The sequence below is a fragment of the Penicillium macrosclerotiorum genome (assembly GCF_028827735.1).
Source record: "Penicillium macrosclerotiorum strain IBT 26536 chromosome Unknown utg000006l_segment0_segment0, whole genome shotgun sequence".
Lineage (NCBI taxonomy): Eukaryota > Fungi > Ascomycota > Eurotiomycetes > Eurotiales > Aspergillaceae > Penicillium > Penicillium macrosclerotiorum.
This window is the reverse complement of record NW_026643085.1, coordinates 923812-950024: the sequence shown is the minus strand read 5'-3', so window position 1 is coordinate 950024 and position 26213 is coordinate 923812. Positions and strand designations below refer to the sequence as shown.

At 49.3% G+C, this 26213-nt stretch overlaps 10 protein-coding genes across 10 annotated transcripts; 7 read left to right on the top strand and 3 right to left on the bottom strand.

Annotated features, from left to right (window-relative positions):
- Positions 1-1718: 1718 nt before the first annotated feature.
- Positions 1719-2669, top strand: N7462_005637 (alpha/beta fold hydrolase; the record flags this gene model as incomplete). Its single annotated transcript, XM_057077355.1, has 1 exon — positions 1719-2669. The coding sequence occupies one exon, from the start codon at positions 1719-1721 to the stop codon at positions 2667-2669; it is 951 nt and encodes a 316-aa protein (XP_056932935.1).
- A 1405-nt stretch (positions 2670-4074) lies between these two features.
- On the top strand, positions 4075-4968 carry N7462_005636 (putative C2H2 transcription factor; the record flags this gene model as incomplete). Its single annotated transcript, XM_057077354.1, has 2 exons — positions 4075-4340; positions 4395-4968. The coding sequence occupies 2 exons, from the start codon at positions 4075-4077 to the stop codon at positions 4966-4968; spliced, it is 840 nt and encodes a 279-aa protein (XP_056932934.1).
- Positions 4969-7217: 2249 nt separating this feature from the next.
- On the top strand, positions 7218-8270 carry N7462_005635 (dual specificity protein phosphatase family protein; the record flags this gene model as incomplete). The annotated part of the gene is made up of 1 exon (XM_057077353.1): positions 7218-8270. The coding sequence occupies one exon, from the start codon at positions 7218-7220 to the stop codon at positions 8268-8270; it is 1053 nt and encodes a 350-aa protein (XP_056932933.1).
- A 748-nt stretch (positions 8271-9018) lies between these two features.
- Positions 9019-10807, top strand: N7462_005634 (uncharacterized protein; the record flags this gene model as incomplete). Its single annotated transcript, XM_057077352.1, has 2 exons — positions 9019-9657; positions 9749-10807. The coding sequence occupies 2 exons, from the start codon at positions 9019-9021 to the stop codon at positions 10805-10807; spliced, it is 1698 nt and encodes a 565-aa protein (XP_056932932.1).
- Positions 10808-11354: 547 nt separating this feature from the next.
- N7462_005633 (putative SNF2 family helicase/ATPase PasG) lies at positions 11355-14198 on the top strand (the record flags this gene model as incomplete). Its single annotated transcript, XM_057077351.1, has 4 exons — positions 11355-11630; positions 11693-12499; positions 12551-13292; positions 13351-14198. The coding sequence occupies 4 exons, from the start codon at positions 11355-11357 to the stop codon at positions 14196-14198; spliced, it is 2673 nt and encodes an 890-aa protein (XP_056932931.1).
- Positions 14199-14588: 390 nt separating this feature from the next.
- On the bottom strand, positions 14589-15936 carry end3 (cytoskeletal adaptor protein SagA; the record flags this gene model as incomplete). The annotated part of the gene is made up of 3 exons (XM_057077350.1): positions 14589-15325; positions 15384-15615; positions 15697-15936. 3 exons carry the CDS (start codon positions 15934-15936, stop codon positions 14589-14591), a joined length of 1209 nt encoding a protein of 402 aa, XP_056932930.1.
- A 355-nt stretch (positions 15937-16291) lies between these two features.
- Positions 16292-17056, bottom strand: N7462_005631 (uncharacterized protein; the record flags this gene model as incomplete). The annotated part of the gene is made up of 1 exon (XM_057077349.1): positions 16292-17056. One exon carries the CDS (start codon positions 17054-17056, stop codon positions 16292-16294), a length of 765 nt encoding a protein of 254 aa, XP_056932929.1.
- A 1269-nt stretch (positions 17057-18325) lies between these two features.
- On the bottom strand, positions 18326-19298 carry N7462_005630 (mitochondrial K+-H+ exchange-related family protein; the record flags this gene model as incomplete). Its single annotated transcript, XM_057077348.1, has 3 exons — positions 18326-18663; positions 18740-18795; positions 18862-19298. 3 exons carry the CDS (start codon positions 19296-19298, stop codon positions 18326-18328), a joined length of 831 nt encoding a protein of 276 aa, XP_056932928.1.
- A 431-nt stretch (positions 19299-19729) lies between these two features.
- On the top strand, positions 19730-20929 carry N7462_005629 (phospholipase D regulator; the record flags this gene model as incomplete). The annotated part of the gene is made up of 2 exons (XM_057077347.1): positions 19730-19994; positions 20061-20929. 2 exons carry the CDS (start codon positions 19730-19732, stop codon positions 20927-20929), a joined length of 1134 nt encoding a protein of 377 aa, XP_056932927.1.
- A 1912-nt stretch (positions 20930-22841) lies between these two features.
- Positions 22842-25531, top strand: culA (cullin culA; the record flags this gene model as incomplete). Its single annotated transcript, XM_057077346.1, has 6 exons — positions 22842-22933; positions 23006-23075; positions 23154-23170; positions 23227-23297; positions 23382-25276; positions 25343-25531. The coding sequence occupies 6 exons, from the start codon at positions 22842-22844 to the stop codon at positions 25529-25531; spliced, it is 2334 nt and encodes a 777-aa protein (XP_056932926.1).
- Between the last annotated feature and the right edge of the window lie 682 nt (positions 25532-26213).

The following is a 26213-nucleotide window of genomic DNA, read 5'->3' as shown; positions in this document are numbered from 1 at the left end:
CGATGGGTTGAGGCGACCAGCATGGATATTCCAGCCTCCCTTCCTTTAAGGCTTGAATATGAAATAAGCCGTGCCCGATTATCGATTCTTTCGCCCTAGATGAATCTGATAGCGGGCTATAGTGCAGCCTTGCGAGTTAATTTGGTCCCCCTTTGGGCCTGATAGCCTCCTAGCGGTCTTTTAGTCATTAGATTGCCCTCTCCTTGCGCTGAGAAATCGTGACCAGTTATGCCTTTCGTATTTAATACTCGTGCATCTAAACGTAGCCCTGCAATTATAAAGGACCAACCTGTGCTTGTTATCTTGAAGCAAATTTTTGGATAGGGTTTCGAATCAGCCTGCCTACTACAAGAACCCGCGATGTCGGGTATTTGGATACTGAACAGAGTAGTATTGGGAAGATGTTCCCAAAACTCCGTAACCGACATGGTGGATAGATTCGTTGTATTGATATTGTTTTACCCTGTGTCGCTTGGACGTCTCTTTGAAGAGAGGTGAAAAAGATGACAAAAAATGTAATGCAAGAAAGCATCGCATCAATTACCAAAGTCTCATTAAATAGAATTGCTTCTCTAAAAAGGAAGAGCTAGGTAATTTATCCGATTCGTATATACATAGATTGTAAACAATGGACCTGTGAATTGTATCCTAGATGAGATGCTTTCAATATTCGTCCATTGGCGCCCCCTGTCCTAATTCAAAAGAGTTACGTTTGCCAAGTTCAAGATCAACAAATAGACCATGAAATCTACAATACTCTGGGAGATTTTCACTATCATCGCAGCCTTATGCTTGATCTGGATTACCAATGCCGACCAGAGCTGGGCGAGAGCTCGAAGACAGATGATCGTTGGCTCTGTGAAATATTTCTCAATGCGGCCATGGATGAGAGGCTTGCATTAGAAATCTGGAGTTTGATTAACATTAAGCACATTTCCTGCCGCTTGAACAAACTCCTTTTTGTGTTATTTGGAAGTCCTTTCCTCTCCGAAGAACGCTAGGTGATCGATTACGTCTCGGGATAACACCTGGTTACGCGATATGATATTGACGATTTGGGGTCTCCGAGTATAACGGAGAATGGGAGGAAGAAACGGGAAACCAGGAAAGACGAATATTTGGGTAGGCATAGGGGATTTCGACCGTCGGAGCCCCTGTTACACATTCTCCAGAGCATTAGGCCATGAAGACCAGGAGATAGTGATTGGGCATCATTGGATCGGCTTCCCTCTAGAGGTAGATTCCCGGTACCGATTATGTTAGTTACTATGCATAACCTACAAGGAATGTCATTTTCGACAAGCCAATGTATGTATTTTCGAAAATATCAAAAAGTGCCCTAGGCTCTATATCAATTCAATGTTACTGAGCCCGAGCCCGTGTTGACATCTTTTCATAGAACCGAGATCATTGGGCCGCAATGCTAATAACTGCTGTATACGTCACTAATACTTTCTGAGTTCTAAGTTCTACGAGACATACTAGAGCCTTTTAGGGCGAAAGACCAATTCCCAGAGACCCTGATGGGCGGTGTGGGTGCCACGAGACCAAAGACGCCATGGCAGCGGCCTATGCAATCCCCTTTCCCCATTGCCGATTTGTGCTTCCTGAACACGGCCTGAACGAACGAAAAACCCTGCCTGAGTTGCCTGAAACCGCCTGGATCAGCTTTGCTGCGCTCAGCTCTGCCCCAGTTGCCCCTCGCCCCGCCATTCAGCATGCCCGCGATGCCAATGGTATCGATTGGCACCCACCGCTTCTTTACCTCGATTAGTGGGCCTCCCCGCGCGCCTCATGACCCACTGGTCGTCGTGCTCGCCGGCGCTGGCGATGTCGCATCGTCCTACACAGCCCTGACACCACTAGTGGCCCGATTCGCTCGAGTCTTTCTATACGACCGTACGGGCCTCGGCCACAGTGACCCGAGACCGGACCCGCCGCGATGGGCGAGCACGGCCGTCAGGGCTGCGGAAGAGCTACACAGCCTTCTCCAGGCGACAAATTTGCAGCCGCCGCTGGTCCTGGTTGCGCATTCCTATGGCGCCGTTGTAGCCCGTGAGTATGTCCATCTGTACGATGACGAGGTCGCCGGGCTGGTACTCGCTGACGGCTCCACCGAGCGCCAGTGTGACTATTTCCAGCTACCGGATCCCAATATCACAGCGGTCCTAGGAGCCCTGAAGGTGGCGCAGGTGACCGGACTACGGGCAGACGCTCAACTGACGCGGGACGAATGGCGGGACCGAGCGATCGATATTGCGCGCGGGGCGGCCGCTGCGCAGGCGGAGGCCGAGTCCTACGTGGACGTCTGTCGGACGTTGGCGGAGAAGCATCAGTTTCAGAGACAGGCCCTCGGAGACCGGCCGGTCAGTGTGATTCGATGCAATAGCGCTCGAGACTTCGAACGCATCTACGAGGCGGGCGTAGCGGTTGGTAATGGAACGACTACGCAGCGGCAAGCGTTCCGGGAGTTGCTAGACCGATGGGATTCTATTGACCAAGAGCTTAAGGAGGAGCAGCTTCGATTGTCCTCGACGACGCATTTCGTGCACCTGCCAGACTGTGGCCACAACGTGCATCTGATCCGGCCGGACGTTGTGGCAGATGAAGTGCAGTGGGTGATTGATCATTTGCAGAGCCGGAGAGGAAATGACGCTGTGAAGCTCTGAAGCTCTACAACCCTGAAGCTTTTTGACTTATGGGGGTGGTCTTTGGCTTGTTGCAAGCCTCGCCGATCTGGATTGAAGACTGAAGATCATGGCAAATGCCAGTGAGGCGTATGAGGATTCTTGTAGCCTATCCTAGCCAAGCCTGATGGACTCCGTTTCATGGCCACAGCCATCGTTGATGGGGCTTCAGGAATAAGTCTAATGCCATTTGACTATCTTGATAGGCTCTGGTGCATAGCCCTGACGAGCTTGAGACCAGGGACGAGATTCGCAAGCTTTCCGCCGTTTCCTGCATGTCGAACCCCCGATTCGGCCGTCTTTTAATAGAAAGTCTCCACACGGAAAGGGTGTAAGTATTTGGTAGCCTGGAGATCGAACAAACTAACGACGCAGTAAACGCGAACCCCATGCGAGCCGTTAACCCATTTGGGGAGTCCAGACGCAGCACTGCCTGAATGCCGAGGATTGAATGGCGCTTAGCTAACTTGAATAGTCTCCACGTGACCTTAATGGGAGATCCCCCGGTCCCGTGACTGTGTCCCGAGGGCTCCGAAGGTCACCGCCACACTGCTGCCGGATGCTGGATGTGCATTCAGGTCGATCGCATCCGATGGGTGGATGGTTCGCCCACCGAAAATCCTGTATCGTCTTACCTTGCTTTCCTGTCCTATTCTGAGGGAGAATGGCTGCCTGACGGGTGTTGGCAACGGCCCTGGAGACCCAATACTGGGCCCGACACCAGCGAACTACACGATTCTCATTGGTACCAGGATCTCCGTCACCACTAGTGGGGATGAGTCACGACTTTCTCCCAGCGGTGGCCAAATGCATTCAGGATCCTCGGTGGGGGACCAGGAATGGCAACCTAGAAGTACCGCAGTGCTAGGCGGAGCAGGGGGAAACATTCAAAAGGACCAGCACATCCCAGGTCCGGTCCTGCATATGCAACTTGAACTATATAGATTTTTAAGCCAGATTGCGTTTTTGCCCTGCTGAACTTCTTCAGCTGGTCGGTTAACTCCGCGCAACACAGAAACTCCGAGAAGCGCGGGTACCCGAACACCGCCACCCGCGCGCCACAGGTGGCGGTTTCTGCCTGCCCCGGCTATAAAGAGGGGGGGATGCCTTGCTACCTGAGAAATTTGGCTCTTCCTCTTCTTTACAATCCATCGATTCTCCGATCCCCTCACCTTCCCCGATCGCCACCAGCTGCTGGTCGCGTCCATTTCTTCGATTCTAGTTGTGTCTGATTCCCTTTATTTACCATCTCTCCTCTTGCCTTTCTCCTGTCCCTCTCCCAGAGTTCGCCTTTGTGTGGTTTTGAGTGAATCCCGTGGACGCGTCTTGTCGGTATCTCCTCTTCCATCACAACCTCCCCCTCCGCTAGTGTGGGGTCAAGCTCGAAATGGGAGACGGGTCTGACTATCCTAGTCCGCGAAGTGAAGCTCCGCACGGCGTGGCCGCCTCAGTCCTCGCGTCCGCTACCGAATCTCTTTCATCGATTGCCAGAATGAACGAACAGCCTACTCTCGCTTTCCTGGAGGGTGCGCGTCCGCGTCTCTCAGTCCGACGCGCACGAGATCCCCCCAAGAACGCCGACAACCAGATATATTGCGACCACCCCGACTGCCAGGCCGCACCCCCGACCTTCCGTCGTCCCTGCGAATGGAAGTAAGTACATTCCGTCCTCTCCTCATCTTTGAAATCATCACTAACGCGTCATAGTAAACATATGGATAAACATGATCGACCCTATAAGTGTTATGAACCAGGCTGCGATAAAATCCAAGGTTTCACCTACTCAGGCGGTCTTCTTCGCCACCAACGTGAGGTCCACAAGAAGAACACCGACGCCAAGAAGCCTCTGATGTGCCCGTATGCCGACTGCAACCGCAGCACAGGTAATGGTTTCACTCGCCAAGAGAACCTGCGAGAACATCTTCGCCGTCGCCACATGCACACCGATGACGGGGGTCCCTCCTCTATCCTGGTCGACATGCCCTGGGATCGCGCCAATGAGCTGGAAGGCATGCGCGCCAACTCACTTCCCGCCACTGGCATGAAGCGGAAGCATGACTCACCCAACGGAGACCTCGCAGAGACCGATGAGAACGGCGTTGATCTGCACAATGAGGTGAAGCGACTGCGCCGCGAGGTCCAGGAGAAAGATCGTCGTCTGGAAGAGCTGGAGCGCATCGTTGCGGGCTTGCAGCAAGCCATCCCACAACCGCCACCCGAACATGATCCTCAGCTCGTTGCTCCCATGCCACCAGCCCCCCAGACGGTTCCTCAAGTCTAATTTCTTCTTGCTTTTTTTCTAATATCTCCACTAATGGGCTGTGATTAATTTGCTGTTTGCATCCTCTTGGCGTTTATTTTCCCGAAGAGAAAGAAGGCTTCCCGCTGTGAGGTTTAAAATTACCTCTAGTCTTTTTTCTGTTCCCCCTCCTTCAGTTTACTGCATCTGGGTTCGGCTCTGGTGGCTAGTCTTAAAGACCGCTGCCTACCCAATTTGATAGGGGTAGTATGGCGTTTTGCTTGAGTTGTGACTTTCAATGGGCCAGGCGGTTTTCTTTCCAGTCCGGGGTGTCTCACCTCCTATACCCCCAGGTGTATTATGTTCTCGATCATGTCCGTTTCTTTTTGTCAAATACCATCTGCTACCTGCAGTACTCGTGTTCTTCCCATCTTTCCTTTTCGGCCTCGAGCTTTCAACAGCTCCACAGTTGTAATGCCTTATTGAACCGCTCACTGATCGTCCCATATGTGGTCGTGAATTCAATATTACCGTATCGTTGAATCATGCCACTGTCTTCGCCAAGACTTGTAGTTCCGGTAGATCACTATAGTTCGGTCGAGATTCCGCGCCTGGGAAACGGGGCAACTAGGGGCCAAGCCACACTCCCGCTCAGGCAACCACCTCCAAACCTGAGGCCGCCGATATCCAACGGACTCCAATCGGGCCATCCATAACGCTTGAGCCTCACCCTGCTCTCTCGCCTCCGGGCTCCCGATTCTCATAAGGCTGCCGCCCGGGGCCCGCGGAATACGAATGACTCATGCACGACACGGCTGACAGCCTCAAGCTCCGTCGCCAACGTCACATCTCGGAGATAGGATGCGCGACGTCCGGCCTAGAGTGGATTTGTAATGCGCGCGGCGACACGCTCTCGGGGTCGGATTTTATGGAGATGACGATATGGAGATTGTTATGCTCCGCGGCGCAAGAGGAGATGGGAGATGGGATGGATGTCGTCTTGAGGTTTTGGTGGCGGGATCGGGGCCCTTGCGTGGACCTGATGCTGTGGGTTTGTCCCACTGGGTCCTTGTGTTGTCGATACGGGATAGGCTTCCACGATGATGCTCTTTCGCAGCTCTAAATTCCGGGAAACGGAGAGTCATGGGATGCATGTGGTGACTCGAACGGTTGTGTTGGCATCTGAAGCCAGCTGACCCGGCGTTTGATTTCTCCCAAGCCCTCAAGGCCAAACAGTTCGACCAGGTCTATTGTTACATTTGCTTCTCTGTGCCTTGGTTGGTCCTCTTTGCCGTCGATCTGTGATTCGGCTCGTCGACTCATGTCTTCGGCCCTGGTAACCTACGGAGAAGACGCTCAGGCTGGATAGGCGCAAGCATCGGAAGAAAGAGTAGATAGGTAGACAGCTTCCATCAATTATCTTTTCTAACGAGCCCCTGTAAAGAATATGTCAGAGATATGATGTTGTCAAGGTTCAGATTTTTTTATTGATGTACCCAGCCTTCATTTGTTTATCCACGGTCGACAGCTGAGATTAACGAGAACTTTCACTGAAAATGCCATTGTTCCCCTACCCTCTACCTTAGTCTCTATGGCATCAATCTTTTTGTTTAGTTTTCCCTTAGATTCGATAATTTCTGCCCATGATGCTTCGTTGCTTCATGCGACAATCGATGACAGGACCACTCCCCGCAATAGTAATTCAAGTCCCGTTTTCTAGGACAAGTCTCGAGATTGGCACAACCTCCGAGTAGGATTGATAATATGTTATATTTCGCTTTCATTTGGCTAAAGCACCCCAGGACCAGCCTTCTGGGGCTTGAAATCAGAATCGTATAACGTAGTTCGGGTTGATATATCGAGGCGTAAGTGTGGGACAGGCAAGTGTTGTCTTATGTCATCATGCGATCGGCTTCTCATTGGAAGGTTAAACCAACCTCCCCTCCGTAGTCACCGGCTGTTTCTTTGTACAACCGCAGAGCTCCAGGGATTACCAGGGTCAAGAGCAGCTCCTTCTCGACCTTCGATACGGCATCTTGATTTTTGACTACTCGAAAGAAATATCATTGCCGGTGCTGGTCGCCATTGGTCATTCGCCGCGGGGGTGGTGACAGGTCTATCGCGGATCCTACCGATGGAAATAGGGCAAGCTTGTCCTGCCAACAGCGTGGGCATGTAAGCTGGTGAATTGTTTCATCTTGTCTCCTTTGAACATTCTCCCAAAATCCTTGATTGAGCACGCGACACCTTGCGGCCCCATTGCTTGAGCACGGTCAGCTCCATCAGACACTATGTCTGAATTCCTCCCTTCAACCGAAACCCCCATGTCCCATGGTGGTCATGCACATTATGTCCGCACTCAGGAATATATTTCCGCCCCGAAGTATCCTCCGGGAGCAGGAATGCAATCATCACTGAACTATTTCAACATGGAGCAACTTCAGGATGAGAGCGAGATCGTTGTTGTCGACAATAAGATCTTTAATGCAAGTACTCATCAATTTGCCGAGGGCGATTTTATCTGTCCAGGGTTCTTCAGCCTTACATCTCTGGATGGGTTCACTCGCCGTTTCAATTACGCTCAGTGGAACTACGAAATGCGCCGCGAGGCACAGCCTGTACTACCATTCCTCTCGCTGGGTCCATTCTCATGCTTGAGAAACTACGATTTTCTCCGCAAACAAGGATTCACCCTTCTCCTCGCCATACGCAACCGCCACTCTGCCCATGCGCGCCTACTTTCCGGTGATAAAGCCGCGGCTGCGCTTGGCATTCAGGCCGACACGATAGATGTGCTGGACAGCCAGGAGCTCATATCAGCCTTTCCTCGTGCTATTCGCCGCATCAACGACCACCTTGCAGGCACGGATGCGCTTAGTCATGGAGCCCCCAACTCAACCTCGCTGACCTCCCACTGTTCATCCTCCGATAAGAGGAAGGTCCTCCTCTTCTGCGAATCTGGCAATGAGCGCTCTGCAGCCGTAGCAATAGCCTATATTATGGTGATGTTGAACATGGATGCTATACGCGCGACTCATATGGTCCAGCAACATCGATTTTGTATTTCCATCGAGGATCCACTGAAGCGGATCCTCGCTGCATTTGAGTCCATTCTCGCTGCCAAGCGCGATGTTGAAAGGGCTAAACGCATCAATCCACAATTTGGAGCAACAATGCTTGCTCCTCCTCCGGTCCCGCCGGTGGTTCTGGCAAAGAAGCGCAGTTTCGCGGATCGCAAAGAAGAAGAGAGTGATATTCTTGATACGGAGATGGACGTCGATGGGGAGGAGGATTTACTCGGTGCGCGGAGACCATTTGCTCCATTCCAAGACCGCGTAGCATGATCTCCTCTTTTATGTTTCTCGCCAAGTCTTTGCCGCCTTGGGGTATCATGCTGCAACTTAGACCGATGAGTCTAGGGGCTTCTCCGCGTATTTGACCCCTATGGAAACTGAAACGAGAGTTCTGGATCATGCCTCTCTCATAGACGGACCCTGAAGTTAGCGAAACTTGGGATTTGGTGGCTATCTTTTTGTATTCTTTGCTAACACACTGCAACTATCGCTGATGTTGCTATTTGACGAAAACACCCCGAGCAGTAGAGCAGTAGTTTTTGCCACTTTTCAAAGTCCGTAAACATGTCAATCTTGAAAATCTATCGTGACTGTTATAAAAATCTCCAGAGCATCATCCAAGCCACGTACAGGCTCCTACCTTGCAAATAAATCTTTCATACTTCCTTTCTCAATTACTCCCCTTTCGCCTTTAACTCCTCACAATCCTCACAATCATCCTTTCTAGGTCTTTTCACCTCTCATTTTCCATCTCTTTCAACTACTTTCCTTTATGCCTGATAAGGTACTACTCAAACCCCACATAAGATATAGCGCTGAGGCCTCAGTGTCAAAATCTTAAAAAGTACACTATTCGTCTCTCCCTCCCTCTCTCTCTCTCTCTCTCTCTCCTCTTGATCGCGTGGAAGGTGCGCTAAAACAAACACTGTGAAAACCGCGCAGCTTCGTCTCAAGGTGCGCAAAAAACCAGATGAAGTGCTAATTTCATTCAATTTGCCTTACCACATATACAGTCACCATGTACAACGAGAGGCAGCTACGCTCTACAATCCGCGCCCCAATGCGATATGGCGAAGCCGAGGCAGAGAGCACAACTTCAGATCTACTTCGATCGATGCATGAATCCCGTGAGAAGATCGCCAATGATGAACCTCTTCAAGAGCTCGCGGAATCGTCTGCATCATCTCGGAAACGGCAAAGGCACCCATCGGCGCGGCCTTACGTCCCTGAATTCAACCCGAACCTGCCTCCTGCTGCCTTCCCGAGCCTGACGTGCGTGAACGAGTCAGTACCCCAGGGGACACGAGAGGATCACTTGCGTGCTCTTAGAGAGGAAAGAGAGAAAAAACTCCCGCGAGCAGAAAGTAACTTTCCCCAGCAAGAGGAACTTTCAACTGTATCTGTGGTGAAAAAACCCGTCAAAAATGAGTGCCGTGCTTTCACTGTACTTGGGATCCAAGCTTCTCCTTCCAGCTCCACAAGGAAACCAGCAAGTACCATTGAACAGCGAATTCGAACTGCAGGGTTTCAAGATCAACACCGACGATTTACGGAAGATTCGACACCAAAATGGCCTGGGGGAGACGGAATTTATCTCAGCTTCTCGGATAGTGATCTTGATGAGTCAAGTTTTGTACACCGGGATGAGAGAGAAAATGTGAGTCCAGCTCTTATCCTCCGGCCCCTGCAGTAACATTTGATGGAATATTGGCAGTCCGTTAAAATGCTCTAACAAATCTCTTCAATAGCGCCCCAACCCTAAGTGGTCAGATTTAAGTACGTCGCTTCAAGCAGAGATCATGGATAATCTCTTGGAAGAAATCACGTGGGAATGTGCTTGCCAGAAGCTCGGATTCTCACGCAGGGAACAAAAAAGAGCCGAGGAAGCATTGGAAAAACGGAACAGGCAAAGGGATAAAGAGGACATGCACCTGAGGATTATGAGAGACAAGCAGCTGAAGCAACTCATGCGTATGGATAAAAGCGTCAAGTGCCAGGTCTCGGACAAATTTGCCCTTCAAAAGATATCCAGAAGTGCCTTTCGAAACCTTATTCTCAACACGAGGCAAAATTTGTTGAGTTGCAAAAAGAGCGAGCTTCATGCAGCTTGGAGATTCCTGGAACAGCGTAAACTGCCCACAATTTTGGCCGGGGACCTCTGGAGCAACGGCGAAAAAACCATCAGACCTTACAGATACATTCAGCCGGGAACCAAAAAGCTTAAGTACAATAAGGGACCCTATTCTCACCTGAAAGCTCCGGAAAGTCCAACCCCCGATCAGCTCATTGAGCGTGCCGGCATCGACTATTCTCGGGTATATGAGGAGCCGCGAGGCGATGAGTTGGCCATGGGCGCAGGAAAAGCAAGCAATCCTCTTGTTACTCCTGTGAACTTCAATCTGACCACGGCTTATCGCGAGGCACAGAGGGAGCAAACCACAAGCGAGACTTGGCCAGATCAAGCCGTAGAAGAGGATGGACAGATTTCTACTACGGCTCGTGATGTCCCTGAGCAGTACTGGGAGCATATTCATCCTGTTGAACAAGACTGGGCGCAGCTGGCTCGATCTGCGAAGGCTCTCGGTCTAGACCCAGATCATCCTCCACACGATGATCACAATGGGGAAGGCGACCTTGACGACGATGCAATCAGTGCAATGCTGGAAAAAGTAACCTACTTCAATGAAAAACACCAGGAGGCCTTTTTTGACGACACAGATGATGAGGTTGAACTGGTTCCCATTCCCAAAGCTATCAAGCACACTCAATCTGGTCGAAAAACCAAGGCCCGAAGATGCACAAGATGAACCTTGTGTGGATCTTATTGCCTGCGGATGAGGATGACGCCCGATGCTAAGGGAATGAGTTTATGTCACGATGATCATGTAATAATATTTCTATAATGATACCTGAGGTGTATGATAATGCATTAATAGACAATCATTCGAACAAAACACCAATCAAAACACAATTGGAAAGATAGTAAACCAAGTCCTGCGGACATGCGCGAAGTAGATCGGAACCCTGTTGTACTCATTAAAGCAAGGTCCGTGCACCGACGCGGATTTTCGCGTCGAACGTGCTCTCGGCATCATCTCGACTTCGATTTATTGTTGAATGCGCACTTGCCGCGGATTTCGGTCATTTTGTTCGTTTATCTCGCGCACAGTGGTTGGAGGTTCACTGAGAGGATCGCCAATCGATTTCTTATCTTTTCAAAATTTTGTTTGGTCGCGAATTCTTATCCCTGGAATGACGTTTCGCCTCACTTGAACCCCCCGATTTCCTGCACTCTTTCCTCGCTTTCTCGACCGCACTCGTTTACTAAACCAATTTCCTCTCCCCCGAGACGCAATGTCCGCGGTAGACTCTCCCATTACTCCGACCGATTCCCGCGCCGGGACGACTCAGCCCGAGTCCACAGTCCCCTCTTCGCCCATGACAGAACTCACGATTCAAGAGCAGCAAGCGCCCTCAGAGAAAGATGTTGATGTTGATCGAAATGAAAGCGATGGAACGGAGCATACTGGAGATGATCGCAAGCAATCAAATACAGATCAGGATGCAGAAGACACAGAGGGCATGGACACAAAGGCTAAGGCTTTGATGCATTTGCTGAAAACCAGTTCTGTAAGCTGCAATCTCTGTTTGCTAGCTCCTCAGTACATAGTCTGACTGATATCAAACTGCAGGTATTTGTTGCCATCATGTCCGAAAAAATGAAGAAGCAGCAAGAAGAAGCCCGACAACAGGCTGCGAGACAGAAGAAAACAACAGCAGAACAGAAAGCCGAGCCCAGTGCTGCGGCTACCAACCGCCGTGCGACAAGAACTAGGGTCAAGGAGGAGGCTGCTGCAGAGGAAGCATCCACCGGTGCCGACTCGGGCACTGGAAAGAAAAGAGGTCGCCCACGCAAGACCGGGTCGAACGGAAATACCATCTCCAGCTACTTTAAGAAAGCAGACGTGGAGGTCACCGAGGATAACCCAACTGTTCAAGAGGCACTCGAGCAAGCTGCTGAAGATTATGAAGCCAATCCTACGGCCCTGGGTGGACAAGAACTTGTCGCTACCCAACAGCCTGCCTTGGTAACGGGTGGAAAGATGCGCACATACCAGCTCGAAGGTCTAGAGTGGATGAAAACTCTGTGGTTGAACGGTCTGTGTGGTATTCTTGCAGATGAAATGGGACTCGGAAAGACTGTTCAAGCTATTTCCATGCTCGCCTTTATGAAAGAGAACAATGTTTCTGGTCCTTACTTAATTGCAGCACCCCTGAGCACCTTGAGCAACTGGATCGACGAATTTAAACGATGGACACCAGATATTGAAACTGTGCTCTATCACGGGACCAAGGAGGACCGCGCGAATATCCGCAGCAAACAAATGAAGCTGCGGGACCAAGGGAAAATGGATTTCCCTATCGTTTGTACTTCGTACGACATTTGCATAAATGATGCGAGCTTCCTCAGACAATACAAGTGGCGTTATATTGTTGTGGTACGTCATTTGATACGGATCATGTAGAAGAAAAGCTAATTGATCATGCAGGATGAGGGTCATCGCCTGAAGAACATGAATTGCCGCTTGATTAAGGAGTTGATGAGCTACGACTCTGCGAACCGACTATTGATCACTGGCACACCTTTACAAAACAATATCTCTGAATTGTGGTCATTGCTGCACTTTTTGTTGCCGGAAATTTTCAATGATTTGAAAAGCTTCGAGAATTGGTTTGATTTCTCATCTGTTTTGGATGACTCTGGAAAAGCAGAAGTGATCGAACGCCGAAAGCGCAATTTGGTAACCACCATGCATTCTATTCTCAAACCCTTCCTTCTGCGCCGTGTCAAGACCGATGTGGAAACTTCCTTGCCTAAGAAACGAGAGTACATTTTGTATGCTCCACTCACCGCGGAGCAGAAAGAACTATATCGAGAGATTCTTAATGGCACCGGGCGCCAGTACCTCGAATCTAAAGCCCTCGAACGTCTGACTTCTAAGAATCCCACGCCCACCCGTTCCCAAAGCTTGAAGCGTCGTCGGGAAAGTGATGAATCGGAAACACCGAATAAAAGCCAGAGAACTACCCGGAATGGCACTCCAGTCAATGGTTCGGGTCCAGGCAGACGTCGCCGAGCCCCTCCGAGCTACAAGGAGATCGGAGATCGGGCGTTTAATGCCAAGCTTCGTATGCTGGAGCAAGGGGTGGAGGAAGAGGAGGAACAGTCTTTCGAGCCGAGCGATACCGAGCTAGAAGAGATCGAAAGAGCTAACAATCTGAAGCTTGCCAGTATGTGCCAATCAGCCCCATCTCCTCATCATCTATGGCTAGCTAACCAGCTGCACAGAAAAAGAGATTAGCCAGAAGAAAATGCAGAACCCTGTTTTGCAAGCTCGTCTTGCGTGCAATTCGCCTCATAACTTCTATTGGCCCTGGGTGGACGAAGCTTCCCCTGTGGACGAGTCACTCGTGTCAGCATCGGGCAAGATGTTGCTGCTAGACCGTCTTATTCCCTGCCTCCTGAAAAGAGGTCACAAGATCCTTATTTTTTCGCAATTTAAAACGCAGCTTGATATCATTGAAGACTGGGCGACCCAACTACGTGGTTGGCCCTGCTGCCGAATCGACGGTGCAATTGCCCAAGCAGACCGACAGGCTCAAATTAAAGCCTTTAACAAGGACAAGAAACACAAGATTTTTTTGTTGAGCACCCGGGCTGGCGGTCAAGGTATCAATCTTACTGCAGCAGATACGGTCATTCTCTTTGACTCGGACTGGAATCCGCAGCAGGATTTACAGGCGCAGGATCGAGCGCATCGTATTGGACAAACCAAGCCTGTGATTGTCTATCGTCTTGCAACAAAGGGCACCGTTGAACAGACTCTACTCGAAAAGGCAGACTCCAAGCGCCGCCTCGAACGCCTTGTTATCCAAAAAGGGAAATTTAAATCATTACTGGATACTACCAACGCCCAAGATGTTGAGGAGCTCCGCAAGGTTCTCGGTGAAGATGAGTTTGAACGCTTCGAGACTGGAGCCGACCCTGCTTCAATTCTGTCCGATAAAGAGCTTGAAATTCTAACAGATCGAAGCGAGGAAGCCTATGCCCGCGCTGAGAAGGGTCTTGATCAAAGTGGCGCTGCATTTGTTGCTGTTGAAACCAAGCGTGATGCTGGAGAGAGTCTTATGTCTTGAGTTCTGCTTTCTTCAATGCTTTTTCCCTCCAGCTCCTCACAGCGCAAACATATACGCTTTGTTTTCGGTTTGTCTCCCTTTTTTTAATGTGTTGACATCGCTTTTTTGCGGTCTTCGGTTGGACTTCCCCGGTCCAACTTACTATGATAATGTTCAACAGGGCTTCCCTAGAAGTTTCAACTTTCTTACATCGCAATATGAGCAGCACGGAATAAGCTGTTCGTTGTACAATACTTGATTTAGATTATTCACACATTACAGTTAATTTCTCAAATTCAAACACGAGTAATAAAAGTCCATTGAGCGCCTGGAGCTCCCTGCCAGGAATATGGCTATACATAAAAATATCAATGACCGGGCCAAATAGCACTACAAGCCCAGGCCCGATGCCTATCGCCGGCTCCTCTCTTCTTCGACCTGCTGACGGAGGTCCGCAAGAACGCCCTTGCGCTGGGCGAGATGACTTTTCAGGCCCTCGACTTGGTCACCGACGGTCTTAACGTCCTCCCTGGAGCGTTCCAAATCCTGGCCTTCCTTTGACCGGCCCACACCTTCTCGAAGTTCCCGCAACTCGCGCTCCTTATACTCCAAAAGCTGAAGGGCTTCTTTCTTGACAAGTACCCAATTTGGCCGGCCATCGTTACGAGGACGATCTCGTCGATTTTCCGAAGCTTGGTTGGCTGATTGAAGCTTCGCCTCCATCTCCGCCAGTTCGCGACGCAGCCGCACTTTCTCCCACTCCTCGTCCTGGATCGTGTCGCTGAAGTTGGTACCCTTCGGTTGGTACGATCCTTTGCCACCAACTCCCAGCCGGCTGAGATAGGTGTCACCGAACTTGGCCTTGCGGCCAGTCCTTGTCTCCTGGTTTCCATCTGCACCCCAGCGCTGGGCAGGGGCATTGTCAATTTGGTAATCGATCTGGTTGCTCTCAAATGAGGCACGGAGCGAAGCGGGGATAGTGCGGGGAATGCGGAAGCCCTCATGGCGGAAGTTTAGGATGTGGAGAAGAGCAAGTGTTGCATCTTTGTTAATAGCTTGGGAGGCGGAGGGGTTCACAAGATTCCAAGCAGAGCGGATATCGGTATCCGGGACATCGAGCGATTCGTAAAGCGGTTGAAGAGATTCGACTGCAATTCCAACTTAGCGATGCAAGCAAAACGAGAAGAGACTAGACACAAAGCATACATGTTATGTCACCTCGTTGAGTCCGACTGGCATTATAGATCTCTTCGTATTTCGACCTGTCCGCGGGCTTCATGTACCAATCGAACCCATCCTTTAGACCAAGGGATTCATCCTCATCTTCTATCCGCTCGAACTGTTCTGGGCGATTCAATGCTCGCGTGGCTTGGACGAGATGTGACTTGGATTCTGGAACGAGCCAGTCGGGCAGCACAGGTGGAACTTCTTGTAATTCCTGTGTTTATAACCATGTCAGTTCGGATCCTTGTCCTAATCAATGAGGGTAAACGGTGGGCAGTGCTTGGAATTGACATACGCCGTTGACTAGGTCAAACACCAGGCGCATTGCGACGCAAAATTCCTCAAAGTCTAACTCTCCATCCCCATCGACGTCCGCAATGTCCCAGACCTTCTCGAGCTGGTCATCACGCAGGCGACTGTTGCGCAACACCGAGGCGGCCTGGGAGCTGTTGAGACGGTCTTGGCCATTTGAAAGGGAGGAGAATATCTCCCAATATCTCTCAATTTCCCATTGTTCGATCTTTTTGGCACTCATCGTGATATCGTGATCAGGCGGAGGTGGATGACGGGGCGGGATTTTGGGGGGGGGAAGGTCGGATTTACCCGCCCGTCCGCCTTCAGGGGATCTGAGGTCATTGTTGTCTACCACACAACCGCGCGGCAGTGATAAGCTCCACTTGTCTACTTCTTGTGAATTTAAGCTCAACAATTTCAATAATTCATAATCAGGCCCATATTATTTTCTTTTGCATGCTTTAAATGACAAGACATTCATCCTAGATCCTGCAAGCACACTCTGATCTTTGTGTCCACAGTATCAATATCGGTTCCAGCTTGCGACTCTATTTCCTGATCATGGAGACAGTCCTTCGGTCACGGCCCTCTATCTCTCATTCCTGGAAGTCCTCAAGCTCAATCATAGCCTTGTCAATATCATAATCAATGTCGAAATTCTCATTCTGATCTAAGCTAAGCTTCCTGGCGTCGTTAGCCAGGACTTGCCAGAGCTGCTCATGTATCCCACGGACAGAAGTAGGAACTGGGGGTTCCTCCATGGCGGTCTGGCTGGCTGTGTTCTGAGACTCATACTCCTTCTTCTGAGCTTCACATCTTGCCTGGTTGATCCTTTGAGTGAAGCGAAACTGACTAACTGGCGGATCGTGAAGCCAACGTGGGATGACAACTCGCCGAGATTGCTCCTGGACTGAAGCTTGACCTTTGGTGCCGATGTAAAGTTCAACTTGAGGCCGTTCTTCTTCGCTGACAAGGTTTTCTGGCTCATCTGATATTTCGAATAGTTTGTTCCAGTCTTCCCAAAACTTCTTCATACCCGCCATTGGGTGCTTCTTCTGGACGGTTTGGCCAGACATAGGCCGGAAACTTCCTTGGCCAACATTGCTCATGAGGCAAACCTTGTCACTTGTGGACAAAGAAACATGAACATCACTGCCTTCAGCATCTCTAAGGAAAGATGTTTCATCCTCGCCATAGTAGTCGAATTCATTGCTCCAGTCACCAGCCCAGGGCTCTGTGAACCTAGGCTGCAGCAGCAATGGCAACCCGGAATAAGACTGGCCTTTTTCTCCCAGTGGGGGCTCACTTGCAATGTTTAAAAGCTTCCGATAGACAGTTCTAAGAGGCCGATCGTGTAGCATCTTGGAGGGTGGTTGGAGGTTGGGGACTCAGATAGTCCTTCGAGACTTCACAGTTCTCTGTTGTTGTTCGGGTGAAAAACACCTGTCATTTGAGAAAGAAGATTGCCATCGACCTGAAGAGACTGGACTGTGCTGGGATGTTGTATAATGATAGAAAGTAAAGCTCACTTTACCACGCAAGCCCCCCTTTTAGGAGCTCTTATCATTTTACTCTCTACCATACCAGTTGAAGGTCAAAAAGAAAAGTGCACATGTCAAGAGCTTTACTAAAGCTTTCATGTATAATGTATCTTTTATTTTTCATTCATAAATAGCCAGACTATTCTTGTGACATGTACACGGTCCTACGCGACGAGTTTTATGCGATAAAAAAGTATTGAGATTCAAGCTACTGAAGCATTATCAGGTACATTCTGAGCCATCCAAAGATTGAGGAAACTGAACAAAATCAAAATACTCCAATACACATTTATCCTATCTCAAGTATAGAAAGCTACATTCGAAGTTCTCGTCAGAGTGTACTCTGTAGATCCGAAGATTGGCCATGAAGACTCCATATGAAATAGTGCCATAGATCGTTACCGAAGCATGAAATCTCTTACCGAATTAATACCCATTCTCTTACAAATTCTTGGACTTTCTATGCGCGCATACTTTGACTTTATCCTTGCTAAGAAGACGCGGCAGTCGATTTCCAACGATTCCAATAGTTCCCCTTCAGAGCCCAGAACTATTATAAATGACGCTTCTTGGCCTACCTCGCGGCTGCAAAGGTTGTCTGTGGACTTCAAGTCTTAATTTAGAAGCCATCATACCTGTCATTGCTCCCATCAAGTTCGTGATCGTGCGGCCATTCATGTGCGAAGCGTTGTACTTGGATTCTTTGCGCTATATATTGAAACAGGCGTGGAGGTCCACACTCAATACCTCAACGTCCAAAGAATTTCCCTAGATATAGGTCGGAATTAATTCTTCTGGTGAAGTGGTGAGAGGCTGGCTGCCCAAGTTCCTCTTACCTTGGTACGCGTACTAGCTTACATGATATAGTGTTTAGGTAACTGTTCTTTTGCACAATTGAAAGAAAATGCAATCGTTTAGATTATCAATCAATGAACGAGGCGAAGGATAGACTTAGAGTTGAGTCAATAAATTCTCTATTGAATAAATTCGCCCGATATTTGTGGGCTATGGTACATTGATGTCAAAAAAAAACATATGAAGTGGGTGATTCTCTATTGGTTCCATCCCCAAGGCAAAAAGATCGTCGACTCAGGAGTTTTTCTTTTGATTAGATTGCGCCTCTTTCTGCTGCCTCTTCTCTGCATCCAGCTGTTCACTGACTTGAATGATGGCTCGTTCAGCCTCCAGTGCCAGTTCTGGAGCCTCCAATATTGAAGCCAACTTCCTAGCATCAGACATCTTCAGTAAGAGACGATCATCACTCTGCTCTATGCCTTCAACCATCTCCTCGGGCGGGGCGTCAACCGGGGTAGCGTGCAGTACGCGCGATGCACGCTTGGCATATAGCTGCTCCAACTCGGGTAAGGACACAGGTTTTAAAAGATTCTTATCAACCAGAAACTCAAGGTGTCGCGAGCCGTTCAATGCTATTCAGATAAAAAGCTTAGTCAGTCCCTTAACTTCGGTTGCAAGAGCAAAGGGTCCTAGGGGTGTATATCATACCGCGCCAATGAGACCATCCTCGGTATACCATATAGAAAAATGGAATATTTGGGATCCTGCATGAAGGAAGCCCAGTCAGCATAATAGTCCCCCCAAGTAGTCTCAATTATTGAGAAACCTACACTGGAACCAGTGCAAATGGTGCTGTAAGAGGCGCAATGCCAAAGCTCCACCACATCTTCTTTCTGTGAAAGACCTGTCTTTCCGTCGCGATCTTGCGCAGGATGATTGGGATTTGCTCCAACCGCACGGCATTTCCGGGATATAGCACATCGATCTGCTTATTTCCATGTTCTTCATCGATTCGGCGCTGGGAGTTGAGAGAAGGAATGCTCTTGAGGCCCCATTCCTCAAAGGGGATACGTTGTTGGACTCGATTGCCCCAGGTCACCAGATGCTTCTTCCACCCGTTCTCTGCTTCCTCCCACTTTGCCCAGGTCTCTGCAGCTTTGCTTGTGGCGCGATCGATCATGGAGAGTTCTTTCGCTGTGTCTTTGCGTAATGGACGGGCGTAGATCAACGCCCGTCGGGTTGAAATGGGGATCAGGAAGAGGCGCATTGCGTGGGGTCACGGACAGGGGGTTATCGAGAACAGAAAGAAGGGCTATTGCAAAGAAAACAGCAAGACAGGGAAGGTAGACACGATGTGCAGTAGCATGCCCTATGTCCCGGGCGCCCGGAGAATTGGAGACTTTGTGTTGTTATTTTGTTTGGAACGAGGGGAGCCGAAGATCCATCACGGGTGGAAAGTAAGCAGGGAGACGTCATTCTGCCGCGAACTTCGCTTGATCCTCGGCGATAAACTTGCTCCCAGCCTCGCTTCTGGCGCTTGCTCCACGATCCATTTCCCCCCGTCCTTCACAGGCAATTCAACTAGACAATCCCTCTGATCTTCGCCCTGTCTACTTGGAAAGGGGATGCGGAGCTTGAGTTGGTATCTCTCGACATCTCCGATCCTTCCCTCCCCTGAACCAGGCTCCTGTGGATCCGATGCAGAGCTCCAAGGCTGGCCACGCTTCGGCGCGTATTGCCAACGAAACATCCAACGAGAGAGTCAACGAGAGTGTACCCGATAAAATCCTTCCGGATACCGACTTGGCAACTACAAATGCCACCCATCTGAGTATCAATACGCAACCAAGTATCCTTCGCACCGGAGGCTCCGACTTTCCAGTCACCACACCGCGCATTCCGGAAGGCCGAATGATGGACGATGTCACCCGATCTCAGCACTTTACCTTGCGAACGCTCCCTGGTAAGCTATGAATGGTACCCGAAGATAGCAGACCTGTATTTAATGATTAACAATCCTCGTTCGTAGCTTGGATTCGGTCGGTCGAAGATGTTGACGACGACGTTGAGGATGCGAGAGCAACCGATCGTCTACTGCCCTCCCAACCAAATGATGCGCGAGTCGCCCAGCACAATCACTCCCCGTATGCAACATCTGGTCCGGAATACTCGGAAACACAAGACATCTCCCTCCTTGAAAGAGCCGCCCAAAACCATGAGTCGCGGTGGAAAACCTTCTCGCGCACCATTCAATACCCCCGGGAATATGGACACGAGGCCAAAGAAGTTACGCCAGACTGGATGAATGATAATCATGGGAGTTACTTGGAGCCATGGCGAGGCAAATTACTCAACGGCGACAGCCCTGAGCATCCGTTGCACATCAATGCGCGCAGGCGCGAGGTTTGGATCAAACGCTTTCAGAATTCATTGTTGAAGAGTCCAATTGTGCCTTTGATCCTGCGACTCACTGTGTGGTGCTTCTCTCTCTCTGCTCTGGCTTTGGGTGGATCGATTCAACACTTGGCCAATGAAGGTCATCGTAGCCAGGGTCCATCGGCGCTGATGGCAATCATTGTTGATGCAGTCGCCCTAGTATATCTCGTCTATATCACTTTTGACGAATATACCTCGAAACCCCTGGGCCTGCGTTCTCCATCGGCCAAGGCACGATTGATTTTACTTGACTTGTTTTTCATTGTCTTTGATTCTGCCAATCTGAGCCTGGCGTTCGCCTCTTTGTCGGAGGTCACGGGCTCTTGCACTGAAGCGGAGGTCAATCAGGAACTGGACCCTCGAAATGACGGCATTTGTGTGCGACAAAAGGCCCTTGCATCCGTTTTGCTGGTTGCTTTGCTTGCTTGGCTCATGACATTCTGCATTAGCGTTCTCCGGTAAAGTTGCCTTGTTATCTTGAAGTGGACTTACGATCTTAGCTAATTGGTCGTGCAGACTCGTTGAGAGGGTGAAACATTGAGATTGAAAGGACTCGTCAGTCCTGGATATCGGAATATTCCTCCTTTCCTTTGAGAAGTCTTGAGAAGACCCATCGATCTTGTTCTATGCACACAGGGCAGATTCACTACCTCGCTGCAGTGAATTTTCAGGGGGTGATACCGTACCATAAGACGTCTTGAGCTTCTTGATGGCCGGATTCCTCATTGCAAATACCCCCATTTTTTGGGGAGATACAAGCCGACAGGCTCCCGTTGCTTCTCACCTATTCTCCAACAGCTAACACACAACACCGATAAAGAAAAGCAATCAAGCCCCGCGTCCGATCGGCAACTCTTGTGAGATGTTGTCCCTTCAATGGCGCATTGATTCCCTTGCGATTCTCGAACCCTTCCATGGGTAATGAAGTGAGGAGATTGGTCGTGTTATACACTATGCCTAGTCCTATCCACTGCGACGCAGGCTCAAGAGGCCTCAGTGGCCTCTGCATGTCAACGAGAACCAGAAATCTCTAGATCACGGATGCTAGCTGGGCATCCAACTATATAGACCAACTATAAATCCGCAAGGAAACACTTAAATCGTAACGAGCGAAACCCTAGTGGTGAATGGTGAAGCATCAACCATTGAAATTGAAAAAATTGAGACTTTCTGACGTACATAAATACTTTCTTTGTATGTTTATATCATGCAGTTACAGTCGGAATCGTTTAAATCGCATCTTGAAAGTCCATTTTAGGAGACTACATTGAATGTCGAGGATGAGATGCATACCTTGAATCGGAAATTGTTCGTTCGGGGGAAGAGAATATATGAGTAGTGATAGGAAGCCATTATGGAGATTTAACCTTTGATTCACCAAGAGATGGGGAGGGCGGTTCGGTCTGAAGAGTTGCTCCAGTGCAAACCACATGTTTCATACGGCATCTATCATGGCCGAAAGCTTCGATTTTAGACAATCTATGGGTGAGATCCATGGGTATCTCATCAGTCTGGCTCAACGTATCAGAATCTCGACCGTGAAAGTAAATCTTGGACGCTACACATTCCCTTTTTGAGATGACGTCATCTGGTTATTCTGGAGCCTTGGGGTAAGCAAATGTCAGATACTCATGATCTAGCACCCATCCGGAGCACTTATTGAGTAAATTTTGCTTATTAGGAAAATATGACTTCATCATAATGTGCTTGTGCTAATTATGACTCGGCGAATTAGCTGTTTGGCTGCTGGGGATTGGGCCCAAGTTCCAGCTCATCTGCTCACCAAACACTGACCACCAACTTCTCCACAAGGCCTTTGTTTTTGACTCCGAGATAAGTCCCGAGGGTCATAATTTTTCAAATAATCAAAACTCAAAGAAAAGTTTCGTCACTTGTCTAAAAATGAGGAATTTAGACATGCACAAATATGGTGTCCTGAGATCCAAAACCAGGATCGGAGATCGATAATAATCATGGATACAAACCCAAGCTTCGTGGTCGAGACCCACTGCTCACCGCCTACTTCAACTGGTGCCGTTTATTCCCCACGCTGCTCGCCCTTCTCTCAGCCTCATCACCTCTTGCCGCCACACCTTCAGCCTGATTGTTCCCTGCTCTCCTCACTCTCGCTTCCGATATTTAGGGCGGCATCTTCTGAGGCTTCTACTCATTCCGTCGTTCCACTACCGGGGTCGGGAACCCTCTCCCAAAAGCACTTACGCGCCCGCCTTGTTCTTTCACGGGACTCGTGGCGCTAGATCAGTCTCCCGCCTAGGAGAGTGACAATAGGGTATGCTCTGTACCACCGCATCCAAACAAGATGGGAGTTGTGCTTTAGAAGTGCCAGTCAACTGACAATGTTGAACATCCAGACTTGACAACCTTCCCTCGAGTTTACTGCCCGCCCCTTGACAATATGCCGCCAGCCATGCCGCAGACACCCCACAAGGATGACCTCGATGAAACGTGAGTGCTGTGTACCATTTCACTGGCCGGGTCGACTTGGCTCCCTGCGATACTGAGTTAACCCCGGTTTAGGTGGTCCTTCTTGGAGGCCGGGATCAACAGTGTGATGCTGAAGTTAGAGGAGGGTGTTGATATGAAAACCGTGAGTTCCACTGGCTCTGCCTGGAGCACGATCTCGCCCATCACCCTGCAGCATCTAACTTGAATCATCTTGCTCTAGTACATGGCTCTTTATACGTTCGCCTCCCCTTGCAGCCCTTGCCCTCTTTTCTCCGCTCATTGATATACTACAGTGCCGTCCATAACTTTTGCACTTCTCAAAAAGCTGTGGCTAGTAACCAAGGCTTACAGGCTCACCGTGGAGGTTAGTCTTCTTCTTGAAACACTTTGTGCCCAATGTGTGTTTGGCTTCGAGGGACTGATAAGCTAACGCAAACAATCCCCAAAGCCCACTTGCTTGGCGAGGAACTTTACAAGTTGCTTGGAGAGTATCTATCACGTCATTTGAGTGTCGTATTCAGGGAATCACAAGGTCATGCCGATGAAGCGCTGCTCGGTTTCTACATCCGCGAGTGGACTCGTTACACGACTGCCGCCAAATACGTAAATCATTTGTTCAGCTACCTTAACCGCCACTGGGTCAAACGTGAGATCGACGAGGGCAAAAAGAATGTTTACGATGTTTACACTCTGCATTTGGTCAAATGGAAGGATGACTTCTTCGAGAACGTGCACGGGAAGGTGATGGATGCTGTTCTCAATTTGATTGAGAAGCAGAGGAATGGGGAAACTATTGAACAATCCCAGATCAAGAGTATCGTCGATTCCTTCGTTTCGCTTGGATTGGACGAGAATGACAGCAAAAAATCGACCCTTGAAGTCTACCGACAGTACTTCCAGCGACCCTTCATCGATGCGACCAGAGCATACTATGAAACTGAGTCTCGGCAGTTTGTGGCGGAGAACAGTGTCGTGGAATACATGAAGAAAGCTGAAGCTCGTCTCGAGGAGGAAAAAGCCCGCGTCGGCCTCTATCTCCACCCCGACGTTGCGAAGAGCCTCACCGAGACATGTCTTGATGTTCTGGTCACCAATCACTCTACTTTGCTTCGCGATGAATTCCAGGTCTTGCTTGATAACGAGCGCCAGGAGGATCTGGCTCGTATGTATCGACTCCTGTCGCGCATCAAGGATGGCCTGGACCCGCTTCGCGCCACTTTTGAAAACCACGTGAGGCGCGCCGGTTTGGCTGCAGTAGAGAAGGTTGCCTCAGAGGGCGACAACTTTGAACCTAAGTTGTACGTTGATGCCCTTCTCCAGGTACACACGTGCTATCAGAAATTAGTTGATGAGGCCTTCAATGGCGAATCTGAGTTCGTGCGGTCTCTCGATAATGCCTGCCGCGAGTTCGTCAACCGCAACCGCATTTGCAAATCCACTACAACCAAGTCTCCTGAATTGTTGGCGCGATATACCGATTCACTTCTCAAGAAGGGATCAAAGGCGGCTGAGGAGTCTGAACTGGAGGAGATGCTCGTTCAAATCATGACAGTCTTTAAGTACATCGAAGATAAGGATGTTTTCCAGAAATTTTACTCCAAGATGCTGGCCAAGCGTCTGGTGCATGTCAGCTCAGTGTCCGATGATGCAGAGACCAGCATGATCAGCAAGCTGAAGGAGGCCTGCGGCTTTGAATACACCAACAAGTTGCAGCGCATGTTCCAGGACATTCAAATTTCAAAGGATTTGAACGCCAACTATAAGGATTACCAAGACAAGGTTCTTGATGATGATGACCGGAAGCGTATGGTTGATGCACACTTCCAGATTCTTGGAACTGGTTTCTGGCCTCTGAACCCGCCAACTAGTGACTTTACTGCTCCTATTGAGATCAGCAAGACCGCCAAGCGATTTGAGAAGTTCTACTTCGACAAGCATAATGGTCGTAAGCTAACGTGGCTATGGCAGCTATGCAAGGGTGAAGTGAAGGCCACCTACATTAAGAATGCCAAGGTGCCTTACACTTTCCAAGTCTCAACTTACCAAATGAGCATCCTATTGCTGTTTAACGAGACCGATACTCTGTCATATCCTGAGATCCAAAAGGCCACTGCCTTGGGCCCTGATCTACTTGATCCCAACCTCAGCATCCTCTTGAAAGCTAGGGTACTTCTCGCAAGCACCGAGGGTAAACCTGGTCCTTCCACCACTTTCTCCTTGAATTACAACTTCAAGAACAAGAAGATCAAGGTCAACCTTAACATTCAGATCAAGTCGGAGCAAAAAGTAGAATCTGACGATACACATAAAACCATAGAGGAGGACCGGAAACTGCTTCTCCAGGTATGTCCTAAGATCATCTTGTCTTATTTTCAACTTGTGATCATGTTATGTTAACCAGCTCAACAGTCCGCTATCGTTCGCATCATGAAATCCCGGAAAAAGATGAAGCATGTCCAGCTGGTCCAGGAAGTTATTCAGCAGGTCAAGTCCCGCTTCCCTCCCAAGATTCCGGACATCAAAAGAAACATTGAAGCTCTCATGGAGAAGGACTACATTGAACGTCTAGACGGGGATGAGATTGCTTACATTGCTTAATTGACGTTTCCCCACCCCAATATCCTCTCATTTACCGCCACACCTCTCTCATCGCATCTACTCCTTGCTCCGCTGGTTTCTTCTTCCCTTTCTTCCTCAGAACCACCTTCGCTCCAGATAATTCTATTCATCTCCTTTTCTCTGTCGCCCATCCATACGATAATGGGTATTACGAATCGGGACTGAATCGGATCTGTGAAAAGCGGCTTTTGGCTTCGATGGGATTATCGGGAGCTATGGAGCAACAAGTCGCCGGCATTGTCTGATTTTTTATGGTCCATCTTTCATCATAGCGTTGAGACGACAGATCAATGATAACCCAAATTTTTTGTGTACCTTTTTGCTCATCTGGTGTATCTTTATGCTTTTTTTCCTCGACCTTTTTCTACGGTCTTACGTATAGAAGATTGATTATACTGCATTTTTACCCCTTCCTAGTCTCTTGTTGGCTATGTTCTTGATGAGCGCCGGTTCAGCACCACAGATGAAATTTTTCGTAGTGCGAATCTATAAATCCAATACGACAGGAATTGCAGTAAATTAGGCCATGGCATATTATCTAAATCTCCCCAGGGCTCCCACCAGCACCAAGATTGCTCCGGTCATACCTCTGAGCAGAAATTGCTTCTTGAATTATTGAGCTCCCTGTCAATGACATGACGGTATCTTAGAACTTCTCGAT